We start from the raw sequence: 19120 nt of genomic DNA, 5'->3' as shown, positions 1-19120 counted from the left end.
TGACATTCTTAGCAGATGGGACTTTGAAAACAAACAAAAACTGAAAGCTTTTTTAGAAGCAAATATTGTTAGAAACTAAATTTTTTATTATTATTATCTTTTATTCTCTTTTTATTAGTTTACTATATGCTAGATTACTATTTTTAGGTAGTTTTATTCTCTTTTTATTAGTTTACTATATGCTAGATTACTATTTTTATTTTTTTTATTTATTTTTTTTTTTTTTTTTTTTTTTTTTAACATGACTGAAACCCTTGTGCTTCTTAATCATGACAACAAAATCAAATTTAAATTCATGTTTACACAAAATTCATAAATCTTTGCAATTTTTTTATATTAAAACAACTAAACTTTAGCTTCTAACTTTGACAAAATTAGTCAATTTTTTTAAGGCCTTTTTCAGTATTCTTATGACTTAGTCAATTTTTTAGGCCTTTTTAAGTATTCTTATAACTTGATCTCTTTAGTTCCATTCATATTCATTTATATATTTCATATTTTGTTTTCTCCCTAGACTAGTTATTTCCTTCCGAGACAATACTCCTAGGAGGAAGGATAAATTTGCCTAGCCCTTTGCTAGTTCGCTAAACCTCCTTTCAAATTCTTGGTCTTTTGTGTAGTTCAGGCGCTATTAATCTCCCAACTTCAACTAAATTCCTTCTGTATCTTTTATTTTTTCAACCAGGGGCCGTCTCATAACGGGAGAAAAATTTCGTATATTTAAACAGACCATTTACGGTGACAGCTTTTTAAATGTATATACGGTTTTGTAGATATTTTTAGATATACCTCAAAAGGGGTGATAAAAGAGAAATATTATTATTATAGACGTTGGGAACGTTAAATAAACATTGTTATGTGCGTTGCGTGCCAGCTGGTAAGAAAAACAGAAACGTAAAACTTCGCAATTAAGCTTTCTGTTGTGTGCCATACATTTGTTAGACAAGTTGCATAGAATGAAAGCGCTGCAAAATTGCACAACATTGCAGTTTTTCCACCGGGTGCGCCGTTATTCTACGCAACGTGAATAACCCTATCCATATCACAAACAAAATCAGGAAAAATTTTGCTCTTCTGAACAAATTAGCGCTATATTGAATAAAAGTAGCCTTATTGTAAAGGATGTTTGTGAAAATCCCTAGGTAGGAAATTAATTCCTAGGATGAAAAGTTTACTTTTGGGTTGTTCTACAAAATGCACATTTTTGAGACCTTGTTCGATAGCCTACGAGCTTATTAAATTTAGCAACTGAAAATCTGCGAATTTTGACAACGTTGCGGAATCTGACAACGCAAAGGTGCAGAAATTCGCAGTGCTGTCATTCTATGCAATTTCCCGAAGTGACATGATATATTAATATACTGATCGAAAATGTTAAGATACCGTCTCAAATACCTCTATGGCATTTTATCGATAAACCTAGAAATATTATTAGGGTATTATGTGGTATTTTATCAAACATGACAAGATGAATCAAAGAGAGAAGAGAAGCCAAGAGTCAAAATTACAATTCCCAATCAGATTGATTCTTCGGAAAAAATAAGACAATAAAGCTTTGTTGATGATGAGACTTGGACCTGCATTATGGAGCTGACAGTTCTAATAAACGATGTAGTGTAATTTCGGAAATGTGAAGACTATGAAACCTTATTGTTAGAGTTGGATAAACGGCACAGCGTCGATATATGATTTCGACCTGTACCGTGAAAAGCACAGGTCGAAATCATATATCGACGCTGTGCCGACCAATCCAGATTCTATTCAGCGTGCAATCAACTCAGATAAAAGTAACCATGACGACCATCCAAGATCTTGGATGAAGTTCAAAGTTGATATTTTTATTCCCATCGTTGAAAACACAACTCAAAAATATCATCAATGCTTTGTAAAAAGAGTCAGTGATAGAGAATCATAAAATAAAGTCTGTCTATTATTTCAATTCAATTAAAGTGACATTTCTATAATTAAAAGTTTAGTAATTACTGTTATACATTTGTGGATCATGTAAAAGATTTCTTTCGAAATAAACTCATTTCAATTACACTTGGAGGTTGGGGAATTCGTAAATAGTAAACTGCATACTGATACAGTCTGCCAGACATTAATAAGGTAATATTTGCTCTTCATCTTTGATTTTTTCTACAGTGATTAGATTGACAGCGCGCGATAAAATTTATATTATTGGTCTTCAGAGGTTAATATATTCTTTGAAAACTTAACCTCTGATACTCAGGGTATTCGACCTGTGCTTTTCACGGTAAGCCTAGACTCCTTGATTTGCTGGTTGTACTTACAAAGGTAATGTCATTTTGAATCTAGGCTAAACTGAATAATTGCCTCAAGTAAAGCTTTATTTTTTATGAAAGAGCCTTTCAAGATAGCCTTATTTATAACCTTCCCAAAGCTTTAATGCACATGTCAGGTCCTGTTAACTTCTTACCTACTGCCAGACCAGATTAAATAAGAATAATTAAGGTTTATATTGCTAGATACGGTGCTTCAAAGAGATATCTATTAATATTTTGAGCGGGATATTTTCTTCAAAGACTAAACTTAATCTTAAAAACAAGTACCTTTTATTTCTCGAGATATCTTTAAGATATTAATAAAAAATTTTGACCATAGTTTGGAAATGTGATTTAGAGGGTTTTGGGCATTGTTGACAGCGTTGATCTTTGGAAAGTTTTCAGCTGGCTTATAGAAAAATTTGACTTTTCAAAAGAGTGGAAGTTTTAAGTTCAATCTTTTAACCGGGTTAATGAATTTTGCAAAAGTAATAACAAACGTCATAACTTAATTACATCGCCTACCTATAATTAGTGAAATACCGCAAAATTGAGCTTCAAATGAGACTAAATCGATTACGCCTTTTGACCTTTTTTTAAATTTCAACACAACATAAACTTTTCGGTCTTTCTGGGTCAACTTGGAGACTTTTGAACCCTGCTCCACAAAAGACAAAGGACGTCTTTGAAACTGAATGATGAAATACAAACTTCCCACGATCAAAAATTTAGTATAAAAATTCTGCAATTTGGGACAGTTATCATTCTAAACTCAAACAAACAAAACATAAGCAATTGACTAAAGCTCAAACTTAAACTCAAAATGAAATTGATTTTGATTTTTCTTCTTGTTGGAATCTTCTGGAAAGGTAAGCCAATAAGATTTAAAGGAAAGAGTATAAACTTTTTTATCAATTATTATTTCATAAACCGTCTTTACTAATGTAGATTTTTGGGTGTAATATTTCGATCAAGGATTTAATACTTCAGAGAAACACTTCCAAACATTATTTTTTGAAAGTCCTTCGGCTCTTGCTTAAATATTTTTACCGTGAGCGTTGGATGACAAGTGACTAAATTGGACGGCAGAGAAGGATGATTCTAGGGTTGATCATAATTTAATCCGAAAATATAATGAATATTTTATCTATATTGTTTCCTAGGTTCCTCCGGACAAGATTGCTATCCAGATATGTTCAATCAAAAAGGTAAAACCAACATTTTCACATGTTAAAGGTTATGACAATACAACATAGATTCTTCGTATGTATATATTCCTTTTCAAGAATATCAAATTGCACTAAAGAAACTATTCTTTTTCACCCAATTAAATGTCTTTATCTTGTCAATATCAGGTTGGCCAAGTGTGGAAACAATCTCTGTCAATAATTTGAACACCAATGAACTTATCAATATTGATAAAGCTTTTCAAATGTTTGGAAGTAGTGTCAATTGCGCTCAAACTTCAACCGTTGGAATCAACGCAGCCGATATCAAGCAATCTAAGCATTTTAAGATCTCTGGACTAGAAGGGTTCTCGTACGAACATGGGTGCTATGCAGATGGCTTTGATTATCGCTTCATTGGTTCCAAATCCGGTTTGCTGCGTCTCTCCAACAAATTATCACTTTTGAATCCACATTTTTTCGCAATGAAGGATGATGGCAACCCTTTCGGTGATGAATGGAGTATAGCAGCTTTTGGTAAATTCTATCCGTGTTCTGATGAACAAAACAATGCATTCAATGCAGATGTCAAAATCAATGATGATGGTAAAACAGTCATGAAAGTGAGGGATATGAAAACCTTCAATGCTGTGTGGCCACATTATTATCTATCGGATCACGGTGAACCTCTATCCAGTATTCACGTCTTTGATTTGGAGAAATACATGCATTTCACACCAGCCACAACACTGACCGCAACTTTGACTGATTCAAACTATGAAATCATTGTTAAGGATGAAAGGCTACACTTGAAAGCCAACCCAGATTCTAATGCCGCTCTTCTGGCGTTGGGAAGCTTCACAATCAAAAATAAAGAATACTCAAAGGAAGTCATTTTGTCACAACGAACACAGGAAGACAAACGAAATTTCTTAAAAGCCTTCTTCCCAAACAACCTCCCATTTATGGAAATCGCTGCTGGAAATTTCATGAACAATCTCTTATCAAACATCAGTAGCATTGAGGTAGATTATTTTTTAACATCTCTGTTGTAACTGGGTTCTAAAATTCTCTCCTAAATGTGGGGAGAGCGTTGCTTGGAAATGCCTTTTCTACCCTGTGAGTATAATATTTACAATAGGAACTCTTTATCTCGCCTAACCTTTACCACAAATCTCTTGAAAGAATTCTTTGGCTATTATAGGCTAGATTTCGTATTTTCTTCTCAACTGTTGGCATTATCACTGAAATCTTGTTCTTTTTTATTATCTATGGTTTTTTAGCGATCAGTACTTTACTTAGACTCGTTAAGGCCTGCCTAGCAAGCCCCTAGCAATTGCTGGACAAAGAAAACAAAAATAAACTTATTTTTATCTTCACAATAGGCTTTAAAGATGAAATCAACCCACGGCGATCCGCGAAACGCCAAAACAAAATACCAAATCGATGCCAATGCTGAATTTCATTCCTCCATGAAATCAAAATACTTGAAAGGCTTGAGCTTTGGAATTCAAATTCATGGTGCAAACCTCGAATTTATCAAGATCCATTTTCTACATGATGACAATCAGTGCCGCCACGAGGTAAACACTTTTCTTTTTTTGAGGAAAAAGTAATGGAAAGCAACAAACTGAAATTCATTATTGTACGATTAAGAAAAGCAACCAGTCATTTTTAATTGATGCAGCTTTCTCGACATCCTTAACTTAGCCATATGGTTTGACCAGTCCCGTTAACGCCCTAAATCGATAGCTTCCTCAACGAACATGTATTTTACGTTTTTACATTTACAGCCTGAAGGTATTTTGGGATTTATTTCAACCGAGATGAAGAGATTGGCTCAGAAAATGCCAGGAGAGACCGAACCTTTTTATGAAAACAAAGAGGTAGCTCTTAATAAACATCGATGCAAGAATGAAGATTTTCTGATGCACTCAATCGATATGACTTACATGGAAGGTGCAAACGACCAGTCAATTTTCCGAACCACTGTCAAATGGGAATTTCATGATGGTCTTTTCCACAGTACCTTACATACAGTCACTGCCTTACTCAAATTTGAAGATTTTGTGAAAATTTTTTTCAACTGATTTTCTTCCTAAATGTTTTCACCATATTCTTTGTAAACTTTAATTCTTATTATATTTTTCATAATAATTCAGTTCTTGTATAGTAAGGCTGGTTCTTACTTTTGATAAAATAAATATATGTTGAAATAATGCAACTAACAATTTGACTGGCGTTTTAGTATTTGGTTATCTTACAGTAAAACCAGAAATTTTAGGCTAGGCCGCAATCTTTCTTTCTCAGAATTCGTCTCATTTAATTTTTTCTCGAAAATTTATCTTTCGCTAAGATTTGAGACCTCCTGCCCTAATATTTGAAATTCCTGCCCCATTACCCCATCAAAAACAGGCTACGAAAATACCCCCGTCAGTGCCATGATTCTTTTAAATCTGAATGTTGATTTAGCATTGGTAAATCTAAGGGAAGGTTATTTATTACCCCAACAGTTAATTGGATATTGGTTGTTCATTTTAGCGTAGAGATTATTCCCAAAGACTTTGGGTTGAATTATTTAGATTTTTCGTCTCAGCTATTCGATGACAATCTTTTTGTAAGTGGGAATGCAATTAAATGACAACAAACATGAATAATCATCTGTCATACCATTGTTAATGTTGAAACAGTGCTTGATACACTGGGTAGAGCTTTGATACATATATAATCATTTGTTAAAATTTATTAAAATTTAAAATCCATATATTAATCCACATATATGGATTTTAAATTTAAACAAATGAAAATATGTAATCACCTGTTATAATGAGTTAAGACTTTAAATCCCTAATATTACATTGACTAACCCAATGATAATAAAAGTTCGGTAAGTTTTATAATTGGGATTCAATTTCGGGTAAGAACCACCCCTGAAGCTGCTTTTTTGGGTAAATTCTTACACCCCTCTCTCACATCACCGGTCTGGAATAATGTTTTTCCACAGTGGGGATAAAAATTTCTATCGAAATCTATGGGGATAGAAATTCAAGGGGGTGGTTTTGAAGTGCGATTATTTTGCATTTAGTTTCAAATACTGATGAATTCAAAGTCGATTTCCTAGTGGGGCTGAAATTGTAGAGTATTTTTCCTACACCGGGGACGAAATACGAAATTACGGCCAATTATACAGTTATAAAAAGTGTTTTTCGTGGAATTTCTAAATGATAGTAGTTATGTCATATGATACTCAGAGAGACGTCTTTTTAAAGATGTATTGAACGTTTTGTGTTAATTTGATCTCTGCTGTATATGTTGACATCATATCAAGTTTTGTCTGTGCAGACTTTTATCCTCGAAAGAAAATATTTGTTTGTACTGCGCTAGTGGAAAAGTCTAGATGCTTTTTGATCACTTACAATTTTAACTTTAATTTGTTTCTCTGGTCTTTGATTTTTATTCATGCAATTTTTAAAAGGAGGCTCTGAAATCCATGGCTGGCAGCAACTCGTCACGGAGCAATAACACCACTGCACAAGCATGTTATTTTCACGTGGCTTTCAAAATTTTTAGCAGTTTACTATTAATGTTGGTTGGATGTGTGGCTATCCTTGAAAATATGTTGTTTTGCTACGTTATATACAGTAAAAGACATCTCCAAAAGCGTTCCGTGGTTCTTTTAGTTAGTTTATCGATCAGTGATATATTCATCAGCTTGCTGGTGCCTGCTATTGAAACTATTTTCTTTATAACTTTCCCAGAATGGCCTCTTGGAAGTGTAGGATCCAATCTTTATAATTGTGTTTGGATGTTTTCTGTCGTTTCTCCCTTTACCACTATAACGGTGATAACTATTGAAAGATATATGGTAATTTGTTGGAAAACTATATACGAGAAAATATGTACTTCTACATTCATGGGAATAATTGTATCATCAATTTGGGCATATTCATTTATTTGGGTCTTTTGTATGGGGTATTACATGAAACCGATCCACGTTCGAAAGTATGTTTGGAATGTGAACCATCGGCTATATTATTCCATGATTTGGTTTCACGTTATCGTACCACTCACAATAATACCTGTCCTCTATTACCGTATTTTGAAGCAAGTTAAGTTGACGCGTGGTGGGCTAACAGATAGTACTACTTGTTTGATACACAATGGAAAAGACAACGATATCCGGTTGACAAAAACAGTTGCTCGGGTTATTATTGTTCTGTATGGCGTATGGTTGCCAGTTTTGGCGTTAGAAATGATATATACAAACTTTTATACTGAATGCATGATCAAGAAGCTAGACTTGGTTAGTGTTACACTAGCCTGTAGTAACTGTTGTTTGAACCCAATACTGTATTCTTACAAGAACTCTGAGATTAAGGAATACATCAGAGAGAGGAAACGAAAGTTGAAGAACTGGTTTTGCTAAGCAAACTTTGTAAAACATCAATTGATTCGATTGCAGAGCTGGATACATCCAATTCAAAGTTGGAAAATTGATTTTTTGCCAGTGTCTAAATCTAAACGAAAATTTCCAACGTGCGAAAAAGGGACTGTTTGTCATTTGCACTTACCTCTAGGGGAATGGATTAGCACAACAATTCAATTTGTGATAGAGCTTTAAAATTTTGCACAGGCATTTTTTATGGAATATAGAATATCTCTTTGAGAGAGACATTTTCAAGTTTGCCATGGTCCCACTTCTTTGTGACCGATTTCTTAAACAAAGTTATAAAGAAAATTGTAAATTTTATTTTTTGATATTTTTCAGCCTTTTTGAGTGATTTTAGTCCAAAAAATGAGAATTTTAGAAGAAAAAAATAATTTTTTTCAATTTTTCTTTAGTCCTTTAAGTGACATGGTCCTTTTTGCACGGACCTGACTGAATGACGGAAAGGTGCCTAGGGGTAAAACAAATCGATTCGCTAGAAGACAGAATAAATTAAAACATCAGGGCCAAATTTGGATATTCTTGGATCACTCGTTGACCAAATATGATCAACTCTTTTTTTCAAAAATCTTTGCATTTTTTGACTTTTTGGCTTAAAATCTCGCTGAAAAGACTCACTTTTGAATTTTTTTTTGCTTGACAATGAAGCACAATCCAATTCCTATGAGTTAGACCAAAAATGACAATTTCTAACTCAAACTGGACATTACAGGAGGGCTTTTCACCCTCCTATACAAAAAATAGATTCACTCCAAATATCCTGAAATGTTTTTGAAAATATCCCATAGAGAACCACTGAGACAGGGATGTTTACTAAAGCTAATTTTATTAGCTCTTCCAGTGCCTACTAAAATTTCTTATTTTTGCATAAACTTTTAGATTTTTCCAGGGGAATTTCTATGTAAATAAGTCACTTTATCTAAAATTAGGAAACACTATCTTTTCAGTACACAAATCCTACCTAAGGCTGAGATCAATAAATTTGAGTTTACGAGTTCATAAGTTTTTAGCAGAGTTCATCCATACATAGACCAGCGTCCAAGATTCAGAAAAGGCCTTAAAACAGGTTTTCGTAGGGCACCCCTTAGATTAGGGAAAATTTTTGATACTTTACTCCTAAAAGGGTGTGGAACTGACAAAAAAGATTTGCCCTTCGAGTCTCCTGCAGTTTTCGAGTGAATCAATTTTTAGTGAATCGATAGAACTTATCCTCCTTTATTAACGGTTTTATCGAGGTCTGAAAATCAAATTTCTGATGATACCATGAACATATAAACGACTGGACATCCATCTCCTTTGTCTTCTTGAAGATAACACAGCTAGCTTCGTTGCCGCCTCGTTAAAAGCATAAAATGAAACAATAGATTTTGATGTATACCACTTGGGAATACCTTGCTAACAGCGTCAAAACTTCGACAAAAGTCTCTGTTGTTCTACTCCTCTCAAGTTTTTTATCTATATCATAACAAAGATAACAGAGGCAAAATCATCGTCAGCTTGTCAAAACTGCGACTAATATTTAAAAATTTTGACTTAAAAGTGTCTAATAATTTTAGAGAGTGTCACATTCTAATTTCGATATTCTTATTACACAGGCTCTCAACTTTGGCAAGCTATTTTTTTTAAGTCATAAAAAAAATTATTGGAGTGACAAAAGGGATTCAAAAGTATACACGCAGTTGAAATTCTGCATTTCAGAGTTGAAAAATTTGATAAAATATATTACAAACTTGTAAAAAATTCGAAAATAATTTTTTTGTGCATTAGGAGTAATGTTCAAGCTCTATCAATCTTTTTGCCTAAATAATTCAAAGAAATAAAATCATGACGGAATATTGTCGAATTTTTCATACCAATTTTGAAAAACAGGCGGCAACGAAGCTCGCTTCAAAGAGACAATAAAAGATAGATGTCCAGTCATTTATATGTTCATGATGATACCAACGGATTCAACATGGTGCAATGAAGATTCGTCATTTTCTTCTCCCATGTTTATCTTATGACATAAAAAGCGTAGAGGAAAGTAAACAAATTTGGCGATAGGCGTATATTTTTTTTAGGGATGTTACTTTGTTATGTCAAGAGAATCAAGTTTATATCTGCCTAAACGAGGAAAATCATTTTTGCTGTCACAAGCATTTGTATTGCTTTTTATGTCATCATTTTTGTCCTCGGAAGGTTTATGTATTTATAAGCACTTTCTGTCCTACAGGTTATTTACCATGCAACAGATTTACGAATTTGACGAAATCGAACTGTAAATCAGCTCATCAAAAATGTATCATTTGAAATATATACTTCCTAATTAATCTTCTCTTATCTCTAAGACTTTTTAGAAAACTTTGAGTCCCTTGCTCGATATGATTCTGCTACCGAATTTCATGACCTTCTTAATAGCAGCTTATGATTATAAAAAAATTATAAAGACATTATCGAAACCACTCAGGGGGGAAGTAATCCCGTAATGTATGCAAACACACCTTCTTGTTGCTATAGTGACTGATTTATTGTCTGCATTTTAATTTGTTGATTGTACAAATAGAGAAAATTCTGTCAACCTCTAAACATGGTTTTCATCAGCTCTTTTTGCTGCATTAAGTGAACAATTTAGGATAACGTTTTTTTATAAGAGCATCCAACATTTTTTTAAGCCTTTGGGTGTTCTTAGCTATTGAGTTTCAAGCCTGAAGATGTTCTTAACATGCTCTTAATTTCACTCTTTTGTGAGTATTTTTGGCAATTTTCCTAAGAAATCGGGTGTTTTAGAGTTCACAAAGCCTTAACCCTATTCGTACTAGGGGGGGGCTCTTTCTGTTCGGAGGTCAAACTGTTGGTATTAGTTCATGAAATAATAGAGCTTTTGCCGTGAAATTTTCTGTAAATTCCCAACTTTTATTTAGCTTCAAAATAAAAAAAATTTGACACCTAAATATTTTCACACCTTGAGCATGATGACATTTCTGACAGTAAGGTGTCACAAAAATTGACACTTTTCTAATACAAATTTATTTTTCATGTCAAATATATCATTTAAACCGTAGTTTAATGAATATTTAGGATAAAATAAGCATTTTAAACTCAGACAACTTTTTTCTAAAGCCTTTGTTAGAATACAATAGCTATTTATAAGAACAAAGGAAATTTTCGGTTTTTGCTCACTTTGGGCATGATGAGTGACGTCATCAAAAAAAATTTTTGTCAAAAGTTACCTTACGTGACAAGGATCTTGTGTGCCAAATGTCATCAAAAAAGACCCACTAGATCAAAAGTTAAGGGGTGGTACAGGAAAAGCCCCCCCCTAGTTCTGAACCGCCCCTAAAAGCCTAGTATGAATAGGGTTAAAATGGTCTTAATTTATTCGCATAATATTTTGGCCATCGAAGTCTTATGTTCTTATATAGTTTGCTCTTATAAAAAACGTGTATGCTATGTAAACTGTATGTAATAAGCATCGGTCGTTGCATCGAGTTTCAATACTCATACATTTTAAAAGTGGAAATTCAATCATTTGAACCTTTAACTAGGTTAGCGTAGATTTGTTCGAGCTTTGAATCATAGAAATTCATCGTCTGAAAAATGCGATTTGCCTTTTTATTAAAAAAAGCAACGAAATCATCGTTCAAAAATTGCAGTTTGCGGTTAATGCAGCCGACTCTCAAAATTTGTCGTTCTTTATGGAATTTGTCGTTCTTTATGAAATTTGTCGTTCTTTATGAAATTTGTCGTTCTTTGTGAAATTTGTCGTTCTTTATGCAATTTGTCGTTCTTTATGAAATTTGTCGTTCTTTATGAAATTTATCGTTCTTTATGAAATTTGTCGTTCTTTGTGAAATTTGTCGTTCTTTATGAAATTTGTCGTTCTTTATGAAATTTGTCGTTCTTTATGAAATTTGTCGTTCTTTATGAAATTTGTCGTTCTTTGTGAAATTTGTCGTTCTTTATGAAATTTGTCGTTCTTTATGAAATTTGTCGTTCTTTATGAAATTTGTCGTTCTTTATGAAATTTGTCGTTCTTTATGAAATTTGTCGTTCTTTATGAAATTTGTCGTTCTTTATGAAATTTGTCGTTCTTTATGAAATTTGTCGTTTTTTATGAAATTTGTCGTTCGTTTTGTCTATTTTTAGGATTTGTTAGATAGACCCCCTCTTTACACAAACAATGCTCTGAAAAGAAGCACTCAAATATATGTCAATAGTATTTGTCTTTTAATTGTTTATGAGCCCCATCAAAAGAGGCGATTAAATATTTACCTCTACAACTGCTTCCCTTGGGAAAATGCTTTTAACAATAGAAACCAGGTCTTATAGAAAGAAGCTCGTAAATGACGTGAAACCACATATTAAAATACAAAGGAGATTACAAAGAATTTAAAAGAGAAGTGATTTTGTACAACCAGCTTCACTTGCGACGTGTACCTTCAAACTCTCGCTTGTGACAAATATCTCGCCTTGTGTATTCTTTTTTGAAACCAAATTTTCAAGATGCAAAAAGCAAAGAAATATGACTGGAAAGATTCCAACATGGCCCTGTTTGGCTCTGACACTGAGAAGAAAGTAAGTTTTGTTTGTTATTCATTTTTGTTATATTTTCTGCAAAAAGTGGGCGTTGTCTTGGATCAAAGTTCTCTCATGGATTGAAGGTTAAATTTGTAAACATTTGAGCAAAACCTTTAAATTTTCAAACTAACACAAATCATTTGTGGCTTTTGTGAACATGTTTCGATACGTTACACAGCTGATAAAACTCAAGTAATATCAAAGGCTTGGCTTTTAAAATATATTCTAATTTCCAGGTCAAGAAGGAATCGGCAGAAAGTGAACCAGCATGGCAAGGAGCTGGTGAAGAAGTTGGATTGAAAATCTGGAGAATCGTCAAATTCCAAGTAAGATTAATTCTTTTAAATACCTATTGTTCAGATGGGTTTTAACGAAATAAATCCTGTCTGATACTTTCTTTCAAGTCAGGTCACGTACATATCCCTTCTGCTGTAAAGGATGTAATCCTAAGGGAAGTATGACACTAAAAAGTCCATGCATTTACTTCAGCTCTGACAACCCATAGGTTTGTGTGAGTGCGTAAATGGACTTTTTCGTTTGCGTGAAAATAATATTAAAAAACAAAATGCGTGAATCTGTGAATCTATGCTTATAAGTGAATTTTCTCTTTTTCCGCTTTTCCCGACTTTCAAATTGCGTGAATTGAGGGTCTACCGTGGGTCCCATTATGTTTTTTGTTGTTGCTATTTGAGCACCTTTAAAATCAAAATTTGTGCTTCCTATTTAGCACTACTACTAGTGTCTTTCTATTTTGGCTTTTCCTTACCATCCTTTTCCCTCCCTATATAGGTCGAACATTGGGAAGATGACCAATACGGTGAATTTTACAACGGAGATTCTTACATTATCCTCAACACTTACAAAGAGCCTGAAGGTGATGAACTCAAGCATGACGTTCATTTCTGGATCGGAAAATATTCCACTCAAGATGAATACGGTACAGCAGCTTACAAAACTGTTGAATTGGACACCTTCTTGGATGATAAACCAGTACAACATCGCGAAGTTCAAGGACACGAATCTTCACTCTTTAAATCATACTTCGATTGTAAGTATATGACAGAAATTTTCAAGAAAACAAGATCCTCAATATTTCAATATTCCATAGACACAAATGTGAACTAAAAACATCTTCACCTGGCACGGAGCCAGGTCCATATAACGTTAAATTGACGTCAAAAAAACGATGCGTATCAGTTAAGTCATGGTTTAGTCTTTCAAGAAAGTGTATGTGAAAAAAATGAAATGGCTTAGCGACTCAACTGGAATAATTATCCTGATTATTGATCTTCTTTATTCTTCACTTCAGCATTGACCCTTCTGAAAGGAGGAGCAGATACTGGCTTCAAACGCGTCTTACCAGAAGCTTATGAGCCAAGACTCTTCCATGTCAAAAAAGAAAATCGAAAGATCAAATGCACTCAAGTCTCATTGAAACGAGGAAATTTGACATCTGATGACGTCTTTATCATCGATAACGGATTGAACATCTACCAAGTAAGTTATCTCTTATTGCAACCTTTTCGTAGGAAAAATATTACTCCAGATTTTAATATAACTGCAATTGATGTAGTTCTTAGCATGAAACTCGGCCAACAGGGTTGATTAGGAAATTTCTTAGGGACAATTACAAAGGAATTAAAAATCCATCTCTGCGTTCTCTGCTTAAAACAGTGATCATTACAATATATCAGTTAGAACACTGTTTTCTTTTATCAACTCTTCATAGTGGAACGGATCTAAATGCAGTGCAGATGAAAAATTCAAAGCTGCCCAAGAAGTCGACAAAATTGAAGGGAAACGCAAAGGATGTAAAACACACACCGTTGAAGAAAGAAGTTGTTCTGATAACCATCCTGCTGTTCAAATCCTTGGCCCTGGAAAAAGCAAGGATAAGGCAGAGGACCCACAAGGCGAGAAAAAGGTAATCTATGAATGCTTTATTTTCCCTACTTTCCAAGCGAGCATTGCTATCAACGTAGAACGCTTCTAAGCAATTCAAATTTAGCACCAACGCCTAATATGAGTACACCATCTTGGTATTCTCCAAATAGAGCTTAAACTGAGAGCTGAATCTGCGATTTTATGACAGCTCATGTGATTACCATATCAATTTTGCATGCAAGTCATGGTAGCATTACCTGCTGATTGGGATTGCGATTTGTCTTCACATGTCTTTTCTATTGCTTTTACAGGTGTTGAAAATCAAGGATGGTGAAGATGTTGAAGAAGTATCAAGTGGTGATGACATTTCCAAAGATGCACTCCAATCTGATGACGGTAAGTTGAGCAGTGCATTTTGACTTTAACCTCACGTTTAGTACACTTGATGGGTCATCTATCTGAATTTCCTAGACTTAGGTTTTCCAAAACATTTTAACATGTTTTACTGATTTTGATTTTGTATCATTACATTTTTTCTTCATTTTAGTTTACATTGTGAACACTGGAGATCACGTTTATTGTTGGGTCGGCAAAGGAGCCAGCGTTGACGAACGAAAGAATGGAATTCCATACGCTTGCAATTACTTGTCCAAAACCGAAACACCATGGCTTCCAGTCAGCGTGGTTGCTGAAGGAGCTGAACCCAAAGATGTCGCTTTCTTCAATTAAACGAAAAAGAAATTATCACCAATCTTCATCATATAGCTTTTTACGAAATCACGAAATTTACTCCAGCGTGGAGAAAGTTCTCAATCGGTTAATCTTTTCTCGACTTAATCAGTTTAAAACATTTTCAGTTCTAAATTATTGACTTTTAACTATTTTTTTTCATTTTCCCTCAAAAAATCTTGTATAATTTTTGAATACCACTTTATTTATTTGAAAATGTTAATGTATCATATACTCTGTCCAGAAGAAAAAAAATAAAAAAGAACGAAAGTTCACTTATTCAATAAAAATATTTTTGATACAACTTCATTTCAGCCGAGCCAAAGATTCCAGTGGCAAAGTCTCACTTATTTGAAGTTATATTAATCGAACTTTTATCCATATTTCGAACTTGTTCAAGTCCCCTGTCAATCTTTTCTTCGAACAAATATCATTCCCCGTTTAATTTCGAAATCGGGATCTTTTTATTTTATTTTAAGAATTACAGCTATTAGGAATTCGATGTTTTCCCAATGGGAATAAGAGACCAAGATGAAAATTGTTAAAAGATAGACCTTGCGTACCAAAATCGATTTATTTTGCAAACTTTTTGATCATGTGATTAGAAAATAGACCAATCCCAAGAGGAGATTTTAGTAACGTGATCAATACCGATCAAAAAGTATGTAAATTGCAACTTGTCTTTTGTTTGTAATAAAAGAAAATTGAACAAAAAGCTAAAACAATACATTGCCAGACCGGGGTTTTTTATAATGAATTATGATGAATGACTGGAATTTAATTCTATCTAACTAGAAAATGGAAATTCTCAAGCAATAGATTTTGAGCCGGCTGTTTCCAATAAGGAAATTTATTTGGTCAAATATTACAATTCAATAAATACAGATTCGAAAAATCATATAAACAATGTACAATTTATCGCAAAATTCATTCGAAATTTCTCATTTCTCATCTCAAGCGAAGAAAGCGACATTTGGCTCAGCTCCTTCAGCAACCACGCTGACTGGAAGCCATGGTGTTTCGGTTTTGGACAAGTAATTGCAAGCATAAGGAATTCCATTCTTTCGTTCGTCAACGCTGGCTCCTTTACCGACCCAACAATAAACATGATCTCCAGTGTTAATGATGTAGACTGAATGAAGAAAAGCAAATTCGATGACGTATATTTGTATAGATCGTTTTAAGATATCCTTAGATTCTTGAAGTTTATATAGGAAAAGTAAACGCACCACATAGAAAGCCACAAGTTTTCTCATGTTACATCTACAAAAAATATACTTTTTAACTTACCATCGTCAGATTGGAGTTGATCTTTGGAAATGTCATCACCACTTGCTACTTCTTCAACATCTTCACCGTCCTTGATTCTTAACACCTACAAAAACAAAAGATATTAAAACAGATTCAGAAAAACATTCACGGTCAAGCAAACCCCTTTAAAAGAATCCTCCAAAAGTAAACAATAAGATTCAAAATTACCCTGTAGTTCATCTTCCCTTACCATGTGTAAGTGAAACAGGGGTATATATTTCACCGATTCATTACATTGTTTTTACAAACCTTTTTCTCTCCTTCTGGCATCTCTCCAGCATCTTCACTTTTACCAGGGCCAAGAATTTGGATGGCAGGGTGGTTATCTCCACAGCTTCTCTCTTCGAGGGTGTGTGTTTTGCAACCTGATCGTTTGCCTTCAATTTTGTCAACTTCTGTAGCTGCCTTGAATTTCTCATCTGGGCTGCAGTCTGATCCATTCCACTAGAGAAAAGTGAGTTTAGATTAAAACAAATAAGGTGATAAAAGAACCGTAAACTCTGTCTATATTAGTAGTATCCATTCCAGCTGACACACAACGTTGATTCGATGTTCATATAACGTTGTATGGACGTTGTGAGCACTAGGTAAACGTTGTAAGCTGGGACTTTAAGGTTCTAATTTGACTAAATCCTGGCAAACAGAGGACGACGGTAAATCAGCGTTTTTACTGTCCTCGACTTTGCTCCATATAGTATGGTGATGAATACAACATAAAATTCTTTCGAGACTTAGAGTTAAAAATAGAACATTCGTATGGGGATATCAAAGAGTCAGAAAATGACGTCGCATACTTGGTAAACGTTCAAACCATTATCAATGATGTAGACATTATCAGAGCTCAAATTGCCACGTTTCAATTCGATTTGTGAGCAAGTGATCTTCTTGTTAGCTCCTTTTTGGACAACAAACAATCTTGGTTCATAAGCTTCTGGTAAGACGCGTTTAAAGCCAGTATCAGCTCCTCCTTCCAACAAACTCATGGCTAGAAAGGTAAAATGAATATCAATCTGTATAGAACATTTAAAAACAATTAGGTCCAGAATCCTAGTATATTACATTCCTGTCTCACAGCCCGGTGGAGCTTTTCCCCATAGTGGTTACGAATAATTCTATCGAAAATCAAATGGGGACGGTTTTGGTGAGCAGTTTTTTCTATTTGATTTCAAGTGGGAATGGAATTAAAATAAATTTCCTAGTGGGGCTGATAGTGCTTTAGTTTTCCCACCGGGGACGAAATATAAGGGCAAATATTCCTGAATCTGGGAGTCAGTGACAAGGTTTTGCCGTAGATATTTAGGAAAGTTTATAATCGATGGATACTTACAATCAAAATACGATTTGAAGAGTGAAGATTCGTGTCCTTGAACTTCGCGATGTTGTACTGGTTTATCATCCAAAAAGGTGTCCAATTCAACAGTTTTGTAAGCTGCTGTACCGTATTCATCTTGAGTGGAGTGTTTTCCGATCCAGAAATGAACGTCATGCTTGAGTTCATCACCTTCAGGCTCTTTGTAAGTGTTGAGGATGATGTAAGAATCTCCGTTGTAAAATTCACCGTATTGGTCATCTTCCCAACCTGTAACCTGCGGAGAGATAAAATGAGGAGTGAGAGTTATTTCACATTTTCGCTTTTCAGAAAGAATCACACTCGTTAAGAAGCTCTGAACAGGTTATTCGGGTAATTTCTATAATTAATTGAAAGAGAGACATCACTTTATTATAACAAAACTAATCTGGTCATGTCAATTGATTTATAAAAAATTATTATGCATTTTTTGTGGTTTTGATGAACTCTTCTCTATTAGCATTGATAAATTAAGAAATGGTATTATCTCATTACCTCAAATTTGACGATTCTCCAGATTTTCAATCCAACTTCTTGACCAGCTCCTTGCCATGCTGGTTCACTCTCTGCCGATTCCTTCTTGACCTGGGAAATATTCAGACGTTATTTGTTGTATAATGTTGAGTCAAATGGTGCTTTTTCAGCCTATTCACTAAAAAATTGGAAATTGGATGACAAAGCTGTCTTACCATTAGAACAAAAGTATAACCGTAGCCCGAAGGTAGAGTATTCGGCTACGGTGTGCAAAGACGTTGGTTCAATCCCGACAAAGTAATACCAAAGGTTCCTACTTAGTAAAAAAACGGTACTCGATGGCTCTCTGCTGATTTTCTGCAATTAATAGTTACAGTCAACAAGTTTAAGTAAAGCAGGGAAAAAAGGTGGTGGCCTTGCTTACCTCCGGGTAAACCTCTGTCTAGGCAGACTTACTATTTAGACAACGCCTCTTTTTTTGCTAGCGCATTAAAATCAACAAGAATAACGAACACAAACAAAGACTTACTTTCTTCTCAGTGTCAGAGCCGAAGAGGGCCATGTTGGAGTCCTTCCAGTCATATTCTTTAGCTTTCTGCATCTTGGAAGAATAAATTGTTCAATAAGTTTTGTTTACAAGCGAAATCAATCTTTACACGTCGCAAGTGAAGTTTAATTGACACAAAACGACAGTCTTTTATGTATGTCTCTCTCTCTGTCCTTATATGTTTATTTAGACTATCAAAGATGTTTATTCTACACCAGGTCATCTTTTCTATCTATATTAGGATAAGGGTTGGGATTTAATTGTTTATTTGTTTTGAAATACGTAATATCGCCATGGTTGTTAAAGTTGATTAGCTTCCCAACACCTAACATTATTTTAATCATACTTTTGACCTTGGGAACACTTCCTTCG

The 19120-nt window shown here is 34.2% G+C and overlaps 4 protein-coding genes across 4 annotated transcripts; 3 read left to right on the top strand and 1 right to left on the bottom strand.

Annotated features, from left to right (window-relative positions):
* The first annotated feature begins 3045 nt into the window (after positions 1-3045).
* On the top strand, positions 3046-5678 carry LOC136814686 (uncharacterized). Its single transcript, XM_067071100.1, has 5 exons — positions 3046-3154; positions 3449-3493; positions 3641-4476; positions 4837-5034; positions 5245-5678. Exons 1-5 carry the CDS (start codon positions 3109-3111, stop codon positions 5539-5541), a joined length of 1422 nt encoding a protein of 473 aa, XP_066927201.1. The 5' UTR covers positions 3046-3108; the 3' UTR covers positions 5542-5678.
* Positions 5679-6770: 1092 nt separating this feature from the next.
* Positions 6771-8147, top strand: LOC136814708 (RYamide receptor-like). The gene has a single exon (XM_067071125.1). It carries the CDS (start codon positions 6942-6944, stop codon positions 7875-7877), a length of 936 nt encoding a protein of 311 aa, XP_066927226.1. The 5' UTR covers positions 6771-6941; the 3' UTR covers positions 7878-8147.
* A 4113-nt stretch (positions 8148-12260) lies between these two features.
* On the top strand, positions 12261-15301 carry LOC136814693 (gelsolin-like protein 1). The gene is made up of 7 exons (XM_067071107.1): positions 12261-12452; positions 12692-12781; positions 13245-13503; positions 13765-13952; positions 14185-14379; positions 14651-14735; positions 14887-15301. Exons 1-7 carry the CDS (start codon positions 12381-12383, stop codon positions 15066-15068), a joined length of 1071 nt encoding a protein of 356 aa, XP_066927208.1. The 5' UTR covers positions 12261-12380; the 3' UTR covers positions 15069-15301.
* Positions 15302-15902: 601 nt separating this feature from the next.
* LOC136814694 (gelsolin-like protein 1) lies at positions 15903-18883 on the bottom strand. The gene is made up of 7 exons (XM_067071108.1): positions 18731-18883; positions 18223-18312; positions 17707-17965; positions 17174-17364; positions 16629-16823; positions 16359-16443; positions 15903-16200 (listed from the first exon to the last, which is right to left on the bottom strand). Exons 1-7 carry the CDS (start codon positions 18800-18802, stop codon positions 16022-16024), a joined length of 1071 nt encoding a protein of 356 aa, XP_066927209.1. The 5' UTR covers positions 18803-18883; the 3' UTR covers positions 15903-16021.
* Between the last annotated feature and the right edge of the window lie 237 nt (positions 18884-19120).

This window comes from Clytia hemisphaerica, unplaced genomic scaffold (assembly GCF_902728285.1).
Source record: "Clytia hemisphaerica strain Z4C2 unplaced genomic scaffold, Clytia hemisphaerica genome assembly, whole genome shotgun sequence".
NCBI lineage: Eukaryota > Metazoa > Cnidaria > Hydrozoa > Leptothecata > Clytiidae > Clytia > Clytia hemisphaerica.
The sequence above is the reverse complement of the archived record's forward strand: the minus strand, read 5'-3'. Positions and strand labels throughout refer to the sequence as shown.

Bases quoted from the DNA above. Each gene is read 5' to 3' on its own strand.
- LOC136814693 (XM_067071107.1), top strand. From the start codon at position 12,381: ATGCAAAAAGCAAAGAAATATGACTGGAAAGATTCCAACATGGCCCTG. The intron at 12,453-12,691 runs GTAAGTTTTGTT...TCTAATTTCCAG, and splicing joins GCTCTGACACTGAGAAGAAA to GTCAAGAAGGAATCGGCAGA. The intron at 13,953-14,184 runs GTAAGTTATCTC...AACTCTTCATAG, and splicing joins ACGGATTGAACATCTACCAA to TGGAACGGATCTAAATGCAG.
- LOC136814708 (XM_067071125.1), top strand. From the start codon at position 6,942: ATGGCTGGCAGCAACTCGTCACGGAGCAATAACACCACTGCACAAGCA.
- LOC136814686 (XM_067071100.1), top strand. From the start codon at position 3,109: ATGAAATTGATTTTGATTTTTCTTCTTGTTGGAATCTTCTGGAAAG. The intron at 3,155-3,448 runs GTAAGCCAATAA...ATTGTTTCCTAG, and splicing joins TGTTGGAATCTTCTGGAAAG to GTTCCTCCGGACAAGATTGC. The intron at 4,477-4,836 runs GTAGATTATTTT...TCTTCACAATAG, and splicing joins CAAACATCAGTAGCATTGAG to GCTTTAAAGATGAAATCAAC.
- LOC136814694 (XM_067071108.1), bottom strand. From the start codon at position 18,802: ATGCAGAAAGCTAAAGAATATGACTGGAAGGACTCCAACATGGCCCTC. The intron at 16,824-17,173 runs GTATGCGACGTC...ACTTTTCTCTAG, and splicing joins ATGGTTTGAACGTTTACCAA to TGGAATGGATCAGACTGCAG. The intron at 16,201-16,358 runs GTAAGTTAAAAA...TTCTTCATTCAG, and splicing joins TCAACTCCAATCTGACGATG to TCTACATCATTAACACTGGA.